This window comes from Corvus cornix, chromosome 10 (genome assembly GCF_000738735.6).
Source record: "Corvus cornix cornix isolate S_Up_H32 chromosome 10, ASM73873v5, whole genome shotgun sequence".
NCBI lineage: Eukaryota > Metazoa > Chordata > Aves > Passeriformes > Corvidae > Corvus > Corvus cornix.
The window spans coordinates 6,226,503-6,244,205 of record NC_046340.1 but is presented as its reverse complement, the minus strand read 5'-3'; the positions used below and the strand labels follow the sequence as shown (position 1 = coordinate 6,244,205).

Sequence of the window (17,703 nt, the reverse complement as noted above, 5' to 3'; positions counted from 1 at the left end):
GTCTTCTTTCTTGGAGGAGCTCAAGGAAGATGATGATGCTTTCTTAGTCCTTCTGCTTCATAATTCGTGTCCTTTTTCTTATGTTGTACAATTTTTTCAATTAGCTTCTCTGAAAGATGTTTATTTCTTTGGTTAAAAAGACCAGCCAAACAAAAACCTCAAACAAAACAGACCTCAAAATTCTGAAAACCACCGGAAAAGCTGAAGTGAGAACTCAGGTTTTCCATCCACCACAGCAGCTTAGCTCCATGCAGGAAAGGTAGCTATTTAAAACACAGCTCAAGAGCACCTTCACTACAAAGTGCATTCAAGAGATGTTGTACCCTGCGATTACTGCTGCCTTAGAGGTGGTTTGGACTAACCAGCAGTCAGGAAGAACTGCAGCTCTTAGCCTTGACTGCATTGAAACTAGCCTCCCTTTTATGCTTTCAAATAGCTCTGGGCACAAGCAGTGACATGGTAGATACTTCCCTACCTGGACTGTCAGCAGCACAAGCTGCCCTTGGATATTTCACTGCCAGTAATTGAGGGTATCCATAAAATGGAGACCTTGCAGTGGTTTGCCAGCAGTATGGGATGTGTGCAGCCTTATTTTCCGGCGTCATAAGCCCCTGGGTGCTCCCAGACTCTCTCAGGATAGTTCACCATCAGAGACTCCCTAGTGGCAAAGCACTTGCAGTTCAATTTCTCTTAATGGAAGAAGTCCCAGTTGCCCTGCTGAGATTTGAGCCCAGGGTTCCTGGGTATGTCACCAGTAAGTGTCATTTGACTTCATCATGCCCTAAGTAGGGTACAAGGATTATGTCCTTCTCCCTGCCCTTACTCTGGGTGTACACAACAGTCAAAAAAGTTTAAGGCTGAGTGAGCCAGAAGTAAGAAAAATGGGGCTGGATGTCTTCCCCCATGTGTGAAGCACACAGTCTCCTGTCAGCAGTCCAGTCTTCATGTCAGTCCCTGGGGTTTCCAAAGCAAAAGCTGCTGGGAATGGATGAGCTACAAATAAAATGACAGGTAAGGAGTGAGCCAACAGAACATGAGGCCCTTTTGAACTGAGTAGTAACTGGATTGGGAGTGGAAGACAGCTGCCTGGGGAAAGGAGGGGGATTTAACCACATTCCCTGACACACTTTAACTGTGTATGAGATGTTCTATAGGGCTCTGCTGGTGCTTGTTAGCAGAGGTGGCCTCGATGAGTGTCCTCACTACTCCTCTTAATCAATCAAGGATAGTATTGAGCCCCTTTCCCAGTCCTCTTACACGTGTCCCTGGGGTGTGAGAGCTGGGTTCTCACACTGTCACCATGGAACTGCCTGGGTGATGAATTTGTTAAGAATACTGTCTGATTGTGAACCTTCCAGCCCCTTCATCTTGATGTGAATGACAAGCTGTCACAGCCTGCCTCAGCCATATTGGTGACATCTGACCCTGGAGAGGGAGCTGACATAATCTTCTGAGGTATGGCTTCTGCCTGGGGAGGCAGTGCCAACTCTGCCCTGCACTGAAAGAAATGCCTGGGCATTCTTTTGGCAAGGTTTTAAGTGCATTTCATGTACCTTGTTCTTCTTTGTTACTACTTTGAAGCTAATTTAATTTAGAGCTGTAAAGAGTAGCTTGACTTTTTAGGATACAGCTGTCTCTCCTTCTGTACTCGTTGCACACAAGAGAAAGTAGGATAATTGTAAGGATGCCTGGAGGATAAGCCTGGAGTCACTGCTCTTTCAGGGAGGCAGAGATGAAAGAGGCTGCAAGGTTGTTTCCTTTCACTGATTTTAACCTGAGAGGCTGCAGAGCAGGCAGAAGTGTTTGGAAGATACTGCAGTGAAGGTTTTCAGCTGAACCTGGGAACTGAGGCATGCTGGTCACTGGAATGGATGTATCCATTAGAAAAGTAGTGTGTGATTATTTTTTTTTTTCCCCCCTCATCTTTCAGCATTACACTGAAAGCACATCTGTGCACAACAGCTGGATCTCCAAACTCCACCTGTTGGCAGTGTGTGGGACATTGCAGACTGTAAGCAAACTTTGCCATTAGTGTAAGTTTTAATGCCTTGCTAACAAGCTGGAATTAAAGAGGACAAGATGGTGGGTATTTTTGCATAAGTCCTAGACTAGCAATGCTATGAAAATAGCAGCATAAGCAGCTTTTTGCCCACCCATATTTCCAAGACGTGAAGCTGCTGGATTTAAGTCTTTAAAACAAATCACTGTGCAAGTGCATGCATATTTAAGATCTCTATTTCTGGGCCACAAGGGAAACTACTTTCAAGGCATCTGCCTTGGATGAGATCTACCTTCTGGTAGGATTTATAAAGCACCTATTGCTGTGGTGCTTATGTGTTGTTTCTGAATGTCTCTCAGTTGTCAAATGTGAAATTGTCTTTACAGTGAGTGGTTCTGTGACTGTATAAATTCTAATCGTTAAATATGAGTCCAAGGGGTTTGAGGCAAAATGCAGCCAGATAATGTGTACACTTGAGGACACAATTCCTCCTGGAGACAGGGGCTGTGGAAGCTTAGGGGCTTTAAGGCTGTAAGCTGTGATACCTCGAGCTCGGAGTCAGGGATCCATTGTGCCAGGTGCTGTACAAATACATATCCCCACACTGCTTTTGGTATGAATAAACATGACAGCAACAAGTGAGTATATGTGAAATAGCAGGGTGAAGAGCAAGAGGAGTTGAGCAACATGGGTTGCCAGGCAGGGATGGAACTTTTTCTTACATTTCTATACAAATAGTGCTTTATGTCTTTATCATCCAGGTATGAATGCTGTAAGGAATTAAATCAGGCATCGGGTTGAAGAGGTTTATAATAAATCATCTAGTCATTAGCTTTCATTCAATGATTTGAAGAGGATGTTCTGTGTTTTAGCCTGTAGAAGGCACAATTTCATAGAAGGTGGGATAGTTAAGTTGCTTGGGGGCTGATCTGAAGAGCCCTTTTTGTTCAGTCTTTGGCTTTTCTGTTGTCCCCTGTCCATAGTTCCAAACTAGTCCTGGGTGGGTGTGCACCAACATCAATGTGTTCTGTGAGTCTTAAAATCCTTCCGTGCCATCAACCATGTATCTCTTCTAGAGTGAGGTTTTGCACTTCCAGGAGTCCTGTTTTCCTCAAGAGACAGAAACAGAGGCCCAGCATTGTCCATCAGAGTGCCTCCTGCTGTGAACTGAGATCTTGGCTTTCAGGCACCTCTGCCTGCAGTGATTTCCAGCAAAAAAATATCCTGGCAACTCCGATCTGAAAAGGTGACCTGGGCACAGGACTCCTTTTTACTGGCTAATCCAATTGTGCTTTGGCCTGGGACATGGAGTTTTTCTTTGTTGTTGCTGCTGGTTCCTAAGCACAGGATCTGGAAGTTGCATTTGTCTATCTGTCTGCTAGTTGTACTCCTGCCCAGATACCCAAGCTGCTGACTTGGAAACACTTCAAAGTTTTCCATTCTTCAGAGCGGCTGTCTCCACTGCTACTACAGGGAGTTTTTAGTGTTTTCTGATTATGGAGCAGCATTTATTATTATGCTTTATAAGATAGTGCAACTTTATTTGCACATCTTTTTTTTTTAATATATAAATGGGTCTTCTTTGGGATACACTGGACTTGACAAAACAGCTAAGATTTTGCTAATGTATTACCACAGAAAATCAGGGGAAGATATCTGGACAGATTTGGCAAGTTTTTTAATGACTTAATCCCTTTTTTCTCCACCTCATCTCCCCTCCATTCCTTCTTGAGAAAAATGCAGAGATTTGCTCTGGGCATGCTATGAAATTCTCTGGCCTGGCATATGGCTCATCAAGTCATCTTTCTTGTGCTCTTAAACTTTTCTTCCTGTTCTCATCTTCTTCCAGCCCTGCCCTTGGTCTCGTGCACAATTTATGAACTCCTCTCTCTGTCTTCCTGTCCTGGGCTTACTCATCTCATCGTATCTCCTGATGCCAGCAAAGATGCTGTTGGTTTGCCACATGGTGCTAAGAGGTGCTGGTATTATCACAAACACTGTTTGCCTGGCTTGCTGTAGCCCTACTGCTGCTTCAATGGTCTTGCTGCTGCTTTCAGTGAAAGCCTATTCTGCTTCTATTCCTCTTTGATGATTTATTGGTTCCCATAGGGTGTTTTGTGTGTTTGATTTTGTTCAGCATCAAAGACAGGTAATATTTTGGGGATGGCTAACACTTGACTTAATGTGCAAATTACAATGCTGATTGAAAGTCCAAACTTAAAACAAGTGCAGGTAGTTGACTCCCTACACAATGTAGGTGTGAAGTACTTTCCCAGGATAATTATGAATGCTAAGAGTTTTCACAAGTTCAAAAATTCCCAGGCAAATATATGGGAGCAAAATCAGCTAAGAGCTGAAACCCCTCCCAAAGGCACCATTGTTAGTTTATGGGATCTCTGGACCACAAGTTGCTGGAGTTTGAGTCTGTTCTTCAAGTCCTAGAACTGTTTCTGTTGTGGCCTTGCTTGCTTTCCTTGGCACTGCTGGCCACAGGACACTGGACTCTTTGGACTTCATCTTAAGCTGGTGCAGCTGCTCTTTTCTGGGCTGGCTGATTAACTCTGCACTTAGAATACATGTTTCTCATTTCATTCCCATTATATCTGTGTTTAAAATGTAAGGCTATAGGGATGCAGTATTCCTGGGTCACTTTTCTCAGACCCTTCCCTCATTGGTAACTGGGCCTGGCAGTCCCATTAAAAGCAATCCAAGCTGCCTTTTCAAAGTCATTAGGTTGTTTGTCCCATTGCTGCCAAGAGGATGTTTCATGCCTTCATTTTCCAGTGCTTAAAACCTATCCTTTCAATTCCAGCTAAATTTATTCACGGCCATTTTATATCCATTTGTCCTAGTGCCAAATTTTTTCCTCAGCCTAAGTATCTCTCTGCCTCCCTCAGTGTTTACTTCTCTGTCACCCAGTGTGTCTGTGGGGAACAATCCAGTTGTCTCTTGGCTATCATTTTGTTAGGGTGACTAAACTCTGATCTTTAAGACTCCTAATGAGTTATGTCTCTGTTACCATAATGATTTCCTTGGCACATTTCTGCATGGTTCCTTCTGAGTTCTGCACACAGCTGTTCAGGTGAAGCCTTGTATGAGAACATTCATGCTTCCCCTTCTCCACTGGCAGTGGCTTTTCTGAGACATGATCTGTCCTTTTCATGGTTGTCACCCTGCTGGTCATGCTTGTCGTCATCCCTTAATGGGCTCATATATCCAGGGTGTCCTTCTACTAATTTCCAAATTATGAGCTCCTGCTCATAACAGTAATCCTTATTAAACCCTAAATGCTTAACCTTGCACTTTGACTATTACATTTCATCACATTTCTATTCCTTCAGAACCCAAGAACATCTTGTTACTCCTGAAAGATATTCTGAACTCCCTGCTATTGGCAGCAGCTCCTGACTTCACACAGTCAGCAGATTTTATTAGTATACTCTGACTTTTTGTGCCAAGGTCATTAATGAAAAGATGAAATAAGATCAGTCTGAAAAGATCCTTGAGGACTTCCACACATAAGTTCCCTCTAGATTAATAATTCCTCTTCCAGCACAATTCCTGTCATTGAGCCTTTAACCAATTCCTTTCCCACGTTGTAACTCTTACACTAATCCCCATGTGCTCCATCTTGGTTAATAATTTTCAGTGTGGCACCATATCAAATGCTTTATTGAAGTAGAGATAAGTTAGATCTACCACATTTCCCTTGTGTAGAAAAAGTTGGTTATCTTATCAAAGAAAGATACCAAGTTAGGCTGGCTTAATCTGTCTGTTCTATCACTTAAACTTATTTTACCTGTTTTGCAGTTTATCCTCATGTCTTTTATGTTTTTTCTCTCAAAATCTGTTCTAAAGCAATGCATATCATTGGGGTTAGTCTACTGGGCCTGCACCTAGACCCTACTTAGGCAGCAGGAGCTGGAGATTAGACTGTCTGAGAACATGCTCTGGGAGTTCTGGGATCCTTTGAGGATGAATGAAGTTGTCTGCATACAACGTGGCTCACAGGCCACCCCCCCAAAAGTATTGGAAGATCCAGATTTGCTGATTTATTGGCTGATGGGAATTTTGCTGGCAGTGTTGACTTTATGGCAGTGGTGTAGCTCTGCTGAAACTCTTAGCAATGCTCATAAGCATCTACAAAATAAATCACATGCATAGAGGAAATTCTGAGAGCTCTTCTGCTTGGAGCCAGAGATACTCTGGTCATTCCTTCATCGCTCTGCTGCTCTGGCTTGTGATTGAGACATCACATTAGGCCTGTAAAGTATAGGTATGTAGAGCAGTCCCTTTTTAAAGGCACGTACTGGAGTGTGAGCTTTGGGAGATGCTCTGGCTGGAATTTTAACTTGCTTAGAGTTGTTTACTTTGTCCCAGACTTTAAACCAGGGAAGAGACTGAGTGATAAGTGGCTGTAGAGTATTCCTTGTCTGAGCAGGCTGAATAGCTGGGGGATGACAGTATTCCTTCACCATCTGAATGGTTGCTGTTTAGTTGGAGCTAAAGAAGCAATGAAAGCATGGCTGTGCTTCCACTAATGAGATTTTTAGCTGGTGATTTCCTGTTCTGTCTGTATTTGGGCACATTTTCTTTGCAGTTTGTAAAGCTGCTGTTGAACTCTTCATTATGAAGCAATGACTTTAGATAGAGATGTTGACCCAGTATCAGCAAGAACCAGTTCTTGAATCTTTTAGTGTCACCTGTTGTTAGGACACATATTGAACAGCAGCTTGGTGACAAAAAATATTTATTTGCTGCAGGATGATAATTGGCTCAGTATGGATTGTGATACAATTTTATTTGGGGATTGTTTGTAAAGAGATTACATTTTAAGGAATCCTAGCGCATGGAGGTTTTGTAGCTGTATTTATTTAATCAGCTCTGGGCACTTAACTTCACAGCAGTGAGCCAGGTTAGAACAGGGATCTTGCTCCAGCAGAACATGACTGGAAAAGAAAGTCTTCTGTGAGACATGTGGGATGGAGATTTTACCACATGAGGAAGGAACTTGCCTCCAGAAGTTGGGGAGCAATGATGTCTCAGCTCAGCTTCTCAAGCTGCAAATGTCAGTGACCAGTGCCCAGTCAAACCAGTGCTGTGCTAGCTCAGGCATATTCACTTGCTTACCTGCACAATGAAATGTGCAGGTAAGGGCAAGAAGGGCCTCAGAAATGTCTGTCCCTGCCCTTACTCTCACTGCAAGCAGTATTACTACAGAGATTTAACAGCTTTCTTACAAGTCCTCCTCTGATTGGGGCCCTCTAAATACCCCTGCAATGCAAGATGTGGTTTCAGTTAAGAAATTCAATTTTGTTTTCAGTTAAAGCTGGGAGGGAGGATAGGAATGAAGTTTGTTTTGGGGAAATAGAAAAAGAAGTGGGATTTTGCTGGAAATATTGACATCAATGTCCCAGCTTGATATGAAAGTTATCATCTGATGCAGATAGACACACTTGTGTCTGGAGTGGGCATGTGCTGAGTCTCTGGTACAAAGAAAAAGCTCTGGGGCAGCAGTTTAAAGACTTGCTAGATCACTTTGGATATGTGGGTGTTGCTTTAAATTTTAATGGTCACTACAAATCAGTGTAACAGTAAAGCTAGAGGGCTAATGGTCTTTTAGAATAACAGAGTCAGCTGCAGAGGCTGGATCCTCTGTTGGTGTAAAACATTGCAGTTCTGTCAAAGTCCATCATAAGCTGTCAGTTTAGACCATCTGGGAAGCCTGGCCCAGAAGACTGTGAAGATGAAGGTTACAAAAATTATTGAAGAAATTGACATTATTTCTCCATCTCTCTTCTTTCCCCAGGGCAGCCATTGGGGCTCTGGCAGCTCTGCTGAAATCAAGTAAGCTTTTTTCTTCGTATTCTTTCTGACTTTCCTTTCTGTGCTGTGCTGCTGGACAGAATGATCCTGCTGAACCTCGTTCTGCCTTGGTATTCCCTCATCCCTTGGTCCCAAAGAACAATGTGTAGGAAAGAGGCAGTAGTGCAGGAGATTCCTATACCAGTTCTGATTCTTGGAGCTCCCTCAGCCCTGTGGGAGATGGTGCCTGGAGTGCCCAGGGGCAAACTGCCCAGGGAGCCAGGCTGGACCCTTATTTTTGGTATTTAGGGAACGTTGGTTGTCCTGGGCTTGGTATAATGGGAGAGATGGGGATTTCCTCCAGCCAGTGACAAATGCTTATTGTCCTTCCCAATTTGTTGTTGCTTCCATGGAAAGGGAGAAAAGGATGTGAATAACAGCAGTGTTGTTTGGTTGTGAATGGTAAAGTGATTTTAGGAAAAGACATAATCTATTTTCAGCTATTTTTTTTTTTTTAAGGCAGTGGAGTTGGAATTTAGGAAATGGGGCTGATACTGTAAAATCAAATGGAGCACCACGTACCACAAGTCAGCCTGAACTGTGGTTTTGGGATGATTTCTGGAGTTTTGAGTGGCCAAGAATGTCTTGTTTTTTCCCTGCCCTGTGGTTCAGGGCATGAGAAGCTCCAGGCTTTTGGAGCAGACTGCTCTTGTAGCTGCATACAAATGTGAGCAGGTTGTATCTTTTGGGAAGTGTGGGTCAGGAGATGTGAGAAACAGCTCTGGTTCCTTGAGATAAATTCACCATGCTTGGAAAAGTGATGAATTTTTTTTCAGGATTGCACCAGGACATCTTTCTTTGTCATGGTTAACATAATTGTGGCCATGGCCTCAGTGCATTTGAGTGGTGCAAGGGTTCTTGGAAAGTTAAGGATCAAATCTGGTGAATGGTGTAGCATGAAAATTGCTTATGAAAACGGGATAAAGCAAAGCACCCAGAAGCACGTGAGCATGTTTTAGGTGGGATACAAACTAAATGGAAGGGAGTAATCCTGGAAAATGCTACAGTGGTGAAGTGGTAGACTGATTATTGTTAGGTTTTTTTGAGAATTCCAGTAACCTGCTTGCTGGGAAATGCTGGGGAGATTGTATTTTGATGGTGCTGAAGGCTGTAAGAGACAGGACAAGAAGGTGGCCATTCTGGGGGTATCCCTGTGGGCCTATCCTTGAGTGCTTCAGCCCAAAGTCATCCAAGGGGTTATGGTTATACACGGGGCTCTGCTGGAGGTTCAGTGTCCCCTCTTGCTTTTAGCAGAGCTGCACTGGGAGAGCACACAGTAGTTTTAAAGGGAGCAGGCAGATGGCAGTGTGTCTCCCTGATGGATTCAGAAACATCCATCTTCATCTCAGGCTCCATAAGCTCTACTTGAGATTTTGTCCACCTGCAGAGCCATGGGCTGGCTAGAAACTGTTTGGCTTCTGTCTCCTTCCTAACAGAAGCTGATGCTAAATGCTCACTTATCAGGTGCATAACTGCAAGAAGCAAGATATGCCTGAAAAAGAGATATCAGTGTAAGAAAAATTGCCAATCCAGATGGACCTGGGAAATTGTTGCTGTTGTGCTTCAGAGGGGGAAGTCTGGTCTAAAGAAATTAGCAATGGGACACAACAAACTTGTGCTTCATCCACAACAGGGAGGAAAGGCTTCGAAACTCAGTGAGACATGAGTGACCTTGGTTGTCCTGCGTCCCTGTTTCCAGTGATTGCCATGTGGTGATAATCAAAGAGATGGCAAATAAAGGAGGAGTAGAAGTTTAGGTCCCTTCTAATGGTAGTGCTGCACCTTTCTATCAGTGAAAGCTCAGATTACTGATATGGAGAAGACATTTCTTGTCTGATCGTCAGCCAGTCTCTCACTCCTGACTTAGCTCTTTGCAAACATCCCAGAGTATTTTACCAGTCCTTTCATGCTGTTCCTCCAGTTGCTGTTCCTCACCAGCCATGCCCACATGCACACAGAAAACAGCTCACAGCAAGTTCTTCCTCCATTGCCTCACTGCTTTTTTAATACCTGTTGTCTGGTCCACCGTGGTAACTCTGTCTGACTTTATAGTAAAGGCTGAACATCTTGCTTGGTAAATACCTATAGTGGTGCTGAATTGTCATGAGAGCATCAAAAGCTTTTTTGTTCTTCTCTATTGTATTACAGTCAAACCCTCCAGTGTTACTTCTTCCTGTCCATTCTTTCTCTCCAGTGTCCATTCTTCCTTCTTCAGTTTCTAGATGCTCACTTCAGCCCAGGTGGGGAGGAGGAGGCAGTTCCTGATAGCTAGAGATAAACTAATGTGGGATGAGGCACTGCAACTTTCCCAAAGTCTCTCCTCTTTGTCCAAGGATGCACATGCTACAGTCTTCCAGCTTTCTTGGGCTTTGCTCTATTTCTTCTCTGTACATCTGTCTTCATCTCTTGAATCAGCTCTGTATTAGGGCCTGGGAAGCTCGTTGCTGAACACTCCTGTGTCTTCAAGACCCCCAGGCATGGAGGGGCTGGATCCTGCTTGAACAGAGCTCAGGAGGTGTGGGACGCCCTCCAGGTCACTCTTAACCATGGGGCATATTGCTTTTAGTGAACCCAAACCCTAGAATAAACCAGGCAAACCATTCCCAGTTTGGGGGGAGCGGAATAGAACTGGACACCTGCTATCCAAGCACAGACAAACCCCTGCCAGGGGTGCTGAGGCTGGATGGGATGTGAAGGACCGGGAGCCACACGGTGGCGATGTGATTATAGGGATCCCCACCGTGCATAATTCCAATGTGTATTTTGGGTGGGTAATTTGTTTATCAGCAGGTTATTTTAATCTAATTTTGCTTGTGTTTGTTATTCCCGACTATCTGTGCTTCCCAGAATTACCAGCTTGCATGTCTTTAAGGAAATTAGCTAGAGCTGGTCTCAGAGGCATTGGCTGAGCGGAAATTGAGGGAAAAGGCTGGGGAAACAGGCAGGGCCCTTGGTGCAATGCTTGCCTGGTAAAATTGTAATGAGCAATTTAAAAAGACAGGTTGTGGTGACCTCCTGATCGTGCTTATTTCATCAAGGCAATTCTGTGTGCCAACAGCAGTTATTGCTGATGGCCTTTCCCCTTTCTCTTTCTATATCTTCCTCCTTTTGCTGTCTTTATCCTCCTGTCTTCCCCCACAGACTTTCATCTCTCATTTCCTACTCTTTCCTCCCCATCTTCATCAACTAACCTTTATTTAACCTTTCACCCACTTCTTTTATTTTCTTGTCGAACCATAAGGATTGTGTGTTGTGGCTGCTGGGATAAACTAATCACTGTTGTTCTTTTCCTTTTATGTTGGCATCAAGGAGGGGCAAGTACCTCTGAGGAGCAGAAAGTGATGTTCGAGCACAGAAGCGGATTAGGGCGTGTGAAAGGCCTGTACTCTCTACATCAGAATTCATAATGCTTCACAACAGATCTAGTGAGGCAGGCCTTTGATCTCGAGTCAAAACACCCCATTGTTAAACCATCCCATTTCCTGTAGCCAACAGCACCATGTCTGGGATTTGCCTAATACTGCACCAGGTACCCATCTCTCATCATCAGTTTAAGTCTTTATTATCCATCTCTGGGTTCAAACTCCAGTATCAGTCTGATTCCAAATCCATCATCACATCATTAGAATATTGTGATTGGAGCTGAATTTTGCAGTTCCTTTCATAATAATCTAAACCAAGCATTGTGTCTGACTTTTCTTCCTCGATTTCGGGAAGCAAGTAGTCTTGATCCTATACTTTTATCTCTCTGAGAAGAGCCACTTTGTAGGAAAGAAAATTATTTTTCAGTGTCCTTTATATTCCCTTCCCTGGGACTCTTCATTCACAGACATATCCCAAACTGAAAGTAATTCAGTGCTCCAGAGAAAAAGGTTTCTTTCATCTCCTGGGGCATGGCAACTTCCTGCTGTTTTGCCTCTCAGGGTGGGTGTAATGAAACCTAAGTGTCAAGGACCTGCATTTTTCTTGTTGGCATCTGTAATAATGATTGTTTACCTCTTTGTCTTGGCATGGGCAGTGTTTGTGCCTCCAGTGAGGATCTGGCTTCAGAAAATTTAGTGCCTGAATTTGAGGAAGTCTTCCAAATTCTGACATCCTTATTAAAGCTCTCTCAAACCACTTCAGTCAAAAAAATCACACTGTAGATTTTGTGCTACTGTATTTTTTTATTATTTATTTATTTATTTCTGGTTTTCTGATGAGTTGCAACCAGAAAATCCTGTGATATCAAACAGCAAAGGAGAAAAGGGAAACTGTTTAGGGCAAAACTACAGGGCAGTCTTCTGGCTTCCAATGTGAGTTGAGCTAATAGCAGCTTCTGAAGTGATCCCAGTGCTTCATGTGTGACTCAGTTTCTTCATGGGCACAATTAATTTTGTTTCTAGAGGGAGCCCTTGTGCTCTTCTCTGCAAAAATGACCTCTCAATGACCAAATAAAACAGCTGTGCTCTCTTTGCTGTAGGAGCTATCTTGCATTTTCCATTCCCAAGGGGAAACCACTAGAGCAAAGGGAGGAGGTTGGAGTTTTTCTTATTTCTTTCACTGCTTTAGGGGCCACAGGGTTAATTTAGCAGAGTATTCTTATCTCCAAGCTGTAGCAAAGTATGTTCTTGGCATAATGAATCAGCTGAGTGGCATCAACAAAGAGATTTAAGCAGATAGACAGAAAGATAAATATCTCTTTGTTCTGCCTGGTAAGCAGTGCATTGCTCATCATATTTCAGGTTGACTGTAATTCAGTTTTGTGATTAAATGCACTGCATGTTTTCCAGTGGTACCCATGTTCCTGGCAAACACTTCAAAGAGGACTGGATTGCAAAGAGGGCTTCAGAAATGTCCACAGAAGCACTGGTGGTCACGGGGCTTTCATCTACTAGGCTGTAAACCTGACTTTAGAGTCTGTCCTTGTCCCCCAACACAGAACAAGAATTTTGTCAAAACTGGGCGTTTCTTTCTAGCGTGATTCCCTTGCTAATTTAGATGCAACTTTAGCCATTTGAGGTTTCTGCATGTTGGCTGGAGATTAATGTCAGATGTTTCTGGTGAATGCACAGATGATTCAGCTCAAATGTTCTGAGCTGCAGCCCTCAGACTTTCACTGATGAGCAGCACTGCTCTGGAAGCCACAAATGGAGGGGCAGTTCTAGAAATGTTGGAAACTAAGAAGGCATTGAGCATTTTCCTCTCACCCTGGTCTCATCAGGCAGAACTGAAACTCTTGCAAAGAAAATAGAATGCCAGGGACAGGTTTGGGGGTGTTGGTGAAGACAGTGCTCCCCTGTCAGAGATGCCAGAATAAGATTAGGAAGACAGACTGTCTAGGAGAAGAGTCAGAGATTGCTCAGACAGATCTGCTCTAGTAGTAGTTTAGTTTTAATCAATAAACCTGGATATGGAAAATATTTAATAAGTACAGATGGATTGAGGGGCAATACTCGATTTACTGCACTTCAGGTTAGTATGGGATACAAAGATGATCATGTAAGCTGTACTACGTGTGTCTTAAATGTCACACACATGCAAAAAAAGCCACTTATCCATGACACAAATCCATGTCTGGTGTCAGGCAAGGGATCCCTCAGCCTTGAGGGGTAGCCTTGAGAGCTGTCCTTGCTCAAGGGGCGGTCAGTACCACACATCCAGCTGCTGTGACGGGAGAGCTCTTCTGATGGCTGCAGATATTTATAGCTTAAAGTGGTTGCTGTAGAGTCAGATTTTTGCTCTTGATGCATTTTTGGCCACTTATCAGCCCAGTCTTTAGCCAAAACAGGTTTTTTGGGCTTGGGGCCGAGTTCTCACTGGTGACCTCACACAACAGGAGTCTCTTCAGTTCACTCAAAATAGGAAGCACCATCCCTGGGCACCTCTGAAAGCTGTGTGGTAAGAAAACTTCCCTTTCCACTGGCCACTGACCATACCCAGGGAGAAGGAAAGGGCCTAACTAAAGAATATCAGTAAGAGGGTCAAAAGACACAAGGCATTTTGCCACTTGCCACACAGATTGTGCATACTCGCTCCAGGAGGGGTGGTCCTTGCTGCCTGCCAATCTGTGCAGTGCTGCTTGTAGCTGCTTGTACCTGTATGATTCATTTCCACCATCTGTATTTGTGCCAAAATATAGAGAGATACCCATGCTGGTGCCTCCCTAGATGGAGAGACCAACAGACACAGACAGGTGGAGAGGCCTCCGTTTTCCATTCTGCCTTCTGGAGATCTTGGCATACTTCCTCCTTCATTTATTCACTACTTTATTGACTATAGAACTGAAAAAATGGAAGAAAAAATTAAGAAAAACACTGACAGCACAGGAGAGCAGAGGAGAATCAATGAAATCAGACAGGAGAAACAAAATGAATGTGTTTTTTGCCCCTTCAGCAATTAATTCTCATTGCTTCTGATCAAAGGGCTCAGGAAACTGTAGTCCTGCCTCTCCATCTCTTTCTCACAGAATAGACTATCTCAGCTTCATTTTGAAAAGTGACTGTTTTGATCCTAAAGGTGGTAATACTACAGAAAACCTGGGAGGAAAGGACAAAATTATTCTGCTCACCTTCCTCCATGCTTTTCAATGAGTATTAAAACTAAAGCATAGGACAGTTGTGTGTTCTGGTCCCCATGGACCTGAGATTCAAATGTAGAAATCTGTCTTAAAAGATGTGACAGGGGAAAAAAATATCACAGAACACTTTGAGAGAATTCTTTTCTTTTTTTTAAATAAATTCCCCAAGAAGCTCTACACATAGTTCTTCCCAGTTTTTTCCCTCTTCCTATTGACTTTGACACAGAAAGCTTAGACTTCAAGCACTGAGTGCTAGAGGCTATAAAACCCTAGATCTGGTCCAATTTCATCTGTCCCTGAACAGCTCAGGGAAGCTCTGAGTCTGATCTAAACTGTCCCTACCTTATGCTCCCTGACTCTCTTCTTCTTGTCATGTTTTATATACTCACTGACTTTTACAGAGCTTCCTCAGTAATTCTTCAAGGAAGATTGACTGATTTAAGGGGTTAGTCATCCTGCAGGTTAGTAAACATGACAGCTGGTTGAGGATTAACAGGAAATCATGAATAAAATCATTGGGATTGATAAGGGATTCTCAAGCAATTAAAGTTTTCTCGCTGAGAGTCAAATAGAAAACAGAAATACAGAGTGAAGGTCAAAGGAGGAGGGTGACCTTCTACACACTGACAGCCACTGAACCTCGAAATCCAGAGTTAGTGTAGGTGGTTAAGAGCAAGGGGAGGCAGTGCTGGAGAGCTGCAGGCCAAGGTGTGGGAGCCTGGGCTGAGCTGTGTAGGACTGGAATAGCTGTGGGGCCAGCAGGTCAGTGCAGGGGCATGTCAGCAGGGTGGTGTGAAGATGCAGAGCAGCATTAAAATGAGTTGGCAACCCGGGCTGTGGGTGCTGGATGGTGCCAGTGGTGGAGAAAGTTGCAGGACCAGGCCAGGTAGCAGAACAACCCTCCAATCCCTCCTCCAGGTAAGGGTTTGCTAATCTGCTGCAGAGAGCAGACTGAGATGACTTCAGGTGACTTCTTTCCCCTTTCCAATGTCTCTATCTACTTCATCACCAGGATCTAGGTTTGCTGCCCATGCTGCTTCCTGCTTGTTCCTTCTATCCCTTCTCTTCTTCCTGATTTTCTTCAGGCAGCATCTTTCTATTCTCCCACTTAACCTCTAGCTTCTTCTCCTGTCCCGTGAATCCCCACTGATGGCTTTAAAGTTCCAGGTGTGAGAGGCTCTGGCGCTTTGTTTAATGAACTGGCAATGGATTGGAGCCCACCAGCTCTGGGTACCAAGAGCCATCTGTTGTGAGCTGCAAATGCTAATTGCTATTCAGAAAGCTGAGCTCCTGCCTTACATATGCTACCTGGCCCCTCAGTTGATTACTGAGCTCCTGACAGCTTTTAATGTGTGTCACAGCAAGGAATGTCAGGACCAGTCAGGAAAACTTAGGCAGGGTTGGTTTGAAGGGAGAGAGCCTGGAGTCTGGTATGGCTTCATGTTTGTCCTGAGGGGCAGGGCAAGGAATGCAGTAGGTGAAGGGATGTGTTTTAGAATGCTTAGCAGAATTTGTATTATAAGACAAGCTTTATCAACTTCTCCTTGCAGTCTGATATCCTGGAGCTACATGATTAAGGGAATATTATAGGTCCCCTTTTATATTTTTGTAAAGCTTTTTTTAAATTTTTTTTTTTTAAAATTTTCTTGCCGATGCAGTTAAGCTTTTAAACACTATCTGAATGTGACCTTTAAAATCTTGGAGCCAGAAAGCAACAGAAAAGAAACCCAAACTGCTATTGCTCATGTTGGTGTTTTGTTAATTTTTAAATACTGTGGGTTTTCAGAATCACTTGATTCATGGCTTTCATTATACAGGTATTTGTGGGAATACATTTAGAAGTTAAACATAATTTCTCTGGCTGTGACAGGACTGTACAGCCACAAGGTTTTTGAATTTGTTGATCTCAGCAAGGTGTTCTCTCAGGACTGAAGTGCAGCACTGTGTGAAGGTTTTATGCTGTTGACTACTCTTACTGATCTTTAGCTTTTCTCACTCCTCACAGGCTTCGGTACTTTCAGGAAATCTCATGGTGCTGCAACTGGAATTAAGTTTATTAGCACTTGGAGGGAGATATAGGCTCATGGTTTGGTTCATGTGGGGGGATTCCTGTTTCCAGACAGGACACTGCTGCTTTTTTTTCATGTATGATTCCAAGAACATAGCTCATGTTTAGCAAATGCCATTTTAAATGACAAAAAAAAAAAAAAGGTAAAAAAATATTTTTTTTAACCAAGACCATTAAGTCAGAATGAGCAGGCACTAAAGTCTGAGTTCCAGCACTGAGTAGCCACAACTATCAAACAGGAAGGAGTTTAATTCAGCCTTTTCTCTCCTTTTCAGAGTCGAACAGCCGCCGGGCAGTGAACAGAGGCTACCTGGGTGAACTGCTGAGACTCTACCAAGACTGGCATCGCAATGATGTCTCCAACAACTGCATTTACATTCGTAGGGGTTTCCTGCTCTGCCTAAAGTACATCACCAACATCCAGCTGGGCAGGGAGACTTTCCTTGGTTCCCGGGGAATGGAGATTCTCTTCACAAGTGTGCAGGTAAATGCTGCTTTTTGTGTTTAAATGAGGTGGCTTGGTGGTTAGTGCTGGGTTCTACATCCCACTGCAGGAAATGCCATCCTTATATGAATTCAGGATAGGACATAGAGATGAAAAAACTGGTAACATTAAGAAATATTGACTTTTACACTGTTAGTACTTTAGAAAAGCTGAAATGTTTCAGTTTAAAACAAATCTTCATTCCTATGGGACGCATGGGAATTCTAGTTTATGCTTTTAGTGCTTCTTTTCTCTTTCCCTGTGCATCCTGCTGTCTGCTTGGACTTCTCCTGAAGAATAATTCAATATCTCTATAAGGGAATTGCTTAGGTCTTTTGTGAGATTTTCCTTTACAATATCCAGATAATTCCACTCAATCAGCCTTTTAAACAAACTGCTCACTTAGCCAAGCCTTTCCTAATGAGAAACATCCATCAACAGTTTTTCAGGAGGTTAAATTTTAATCTTGTGAGACAATAATGTGAGTTGAAGAAAGATGCTGTGGTCCTGTGGATGGAATGCCTGTAAGATATAGAAAAGGTGGGTACAGAACAGTGGGAGTTTTCTCAGTCTCTCAGCAAAATGCTTCCTTATCCTGCTTTGGAGAAGTGACTAGGGAAATTCCTTCCATTGTAGACCTGTGTGATTCCATAGGAGTGGTTCATTCATTCTTACTGGCTATGCATTATCTCACTCCAGAACCATCAGAAAGAAAAGCCTGCCTCCTT

The 17,703-nt window shown here is 43.4% G+C and overlaps 1 protein-coding gene across 1 annotated transcript in view; it reads left to right on the top strand.

Annotated features, from left to right (window-relative positions):
* AGBL1 (AGBL carboxypeptidase 1) overlaps positions 1 to 17,703 on the top strand; it is a 272,002-nt gene that overhangs the window by 36,999 nt on the left and 217,300 nt on the right. Inside the window, exons 6-7 of the mRNA XM_039557990.1 lie at positions 7,809 to 7,846; positions 16,767 to 16,975. Coding sequence (XP_039413924.1) covers positions 7,809 to 7,846; positions 16,767 to 16,975 — 247 coding nt within the window. The remainder of the gene's footprint in view (positions 1 to 7,808; positions 7,847 to 16,766; positions 16,976 to 17,703) is intronic.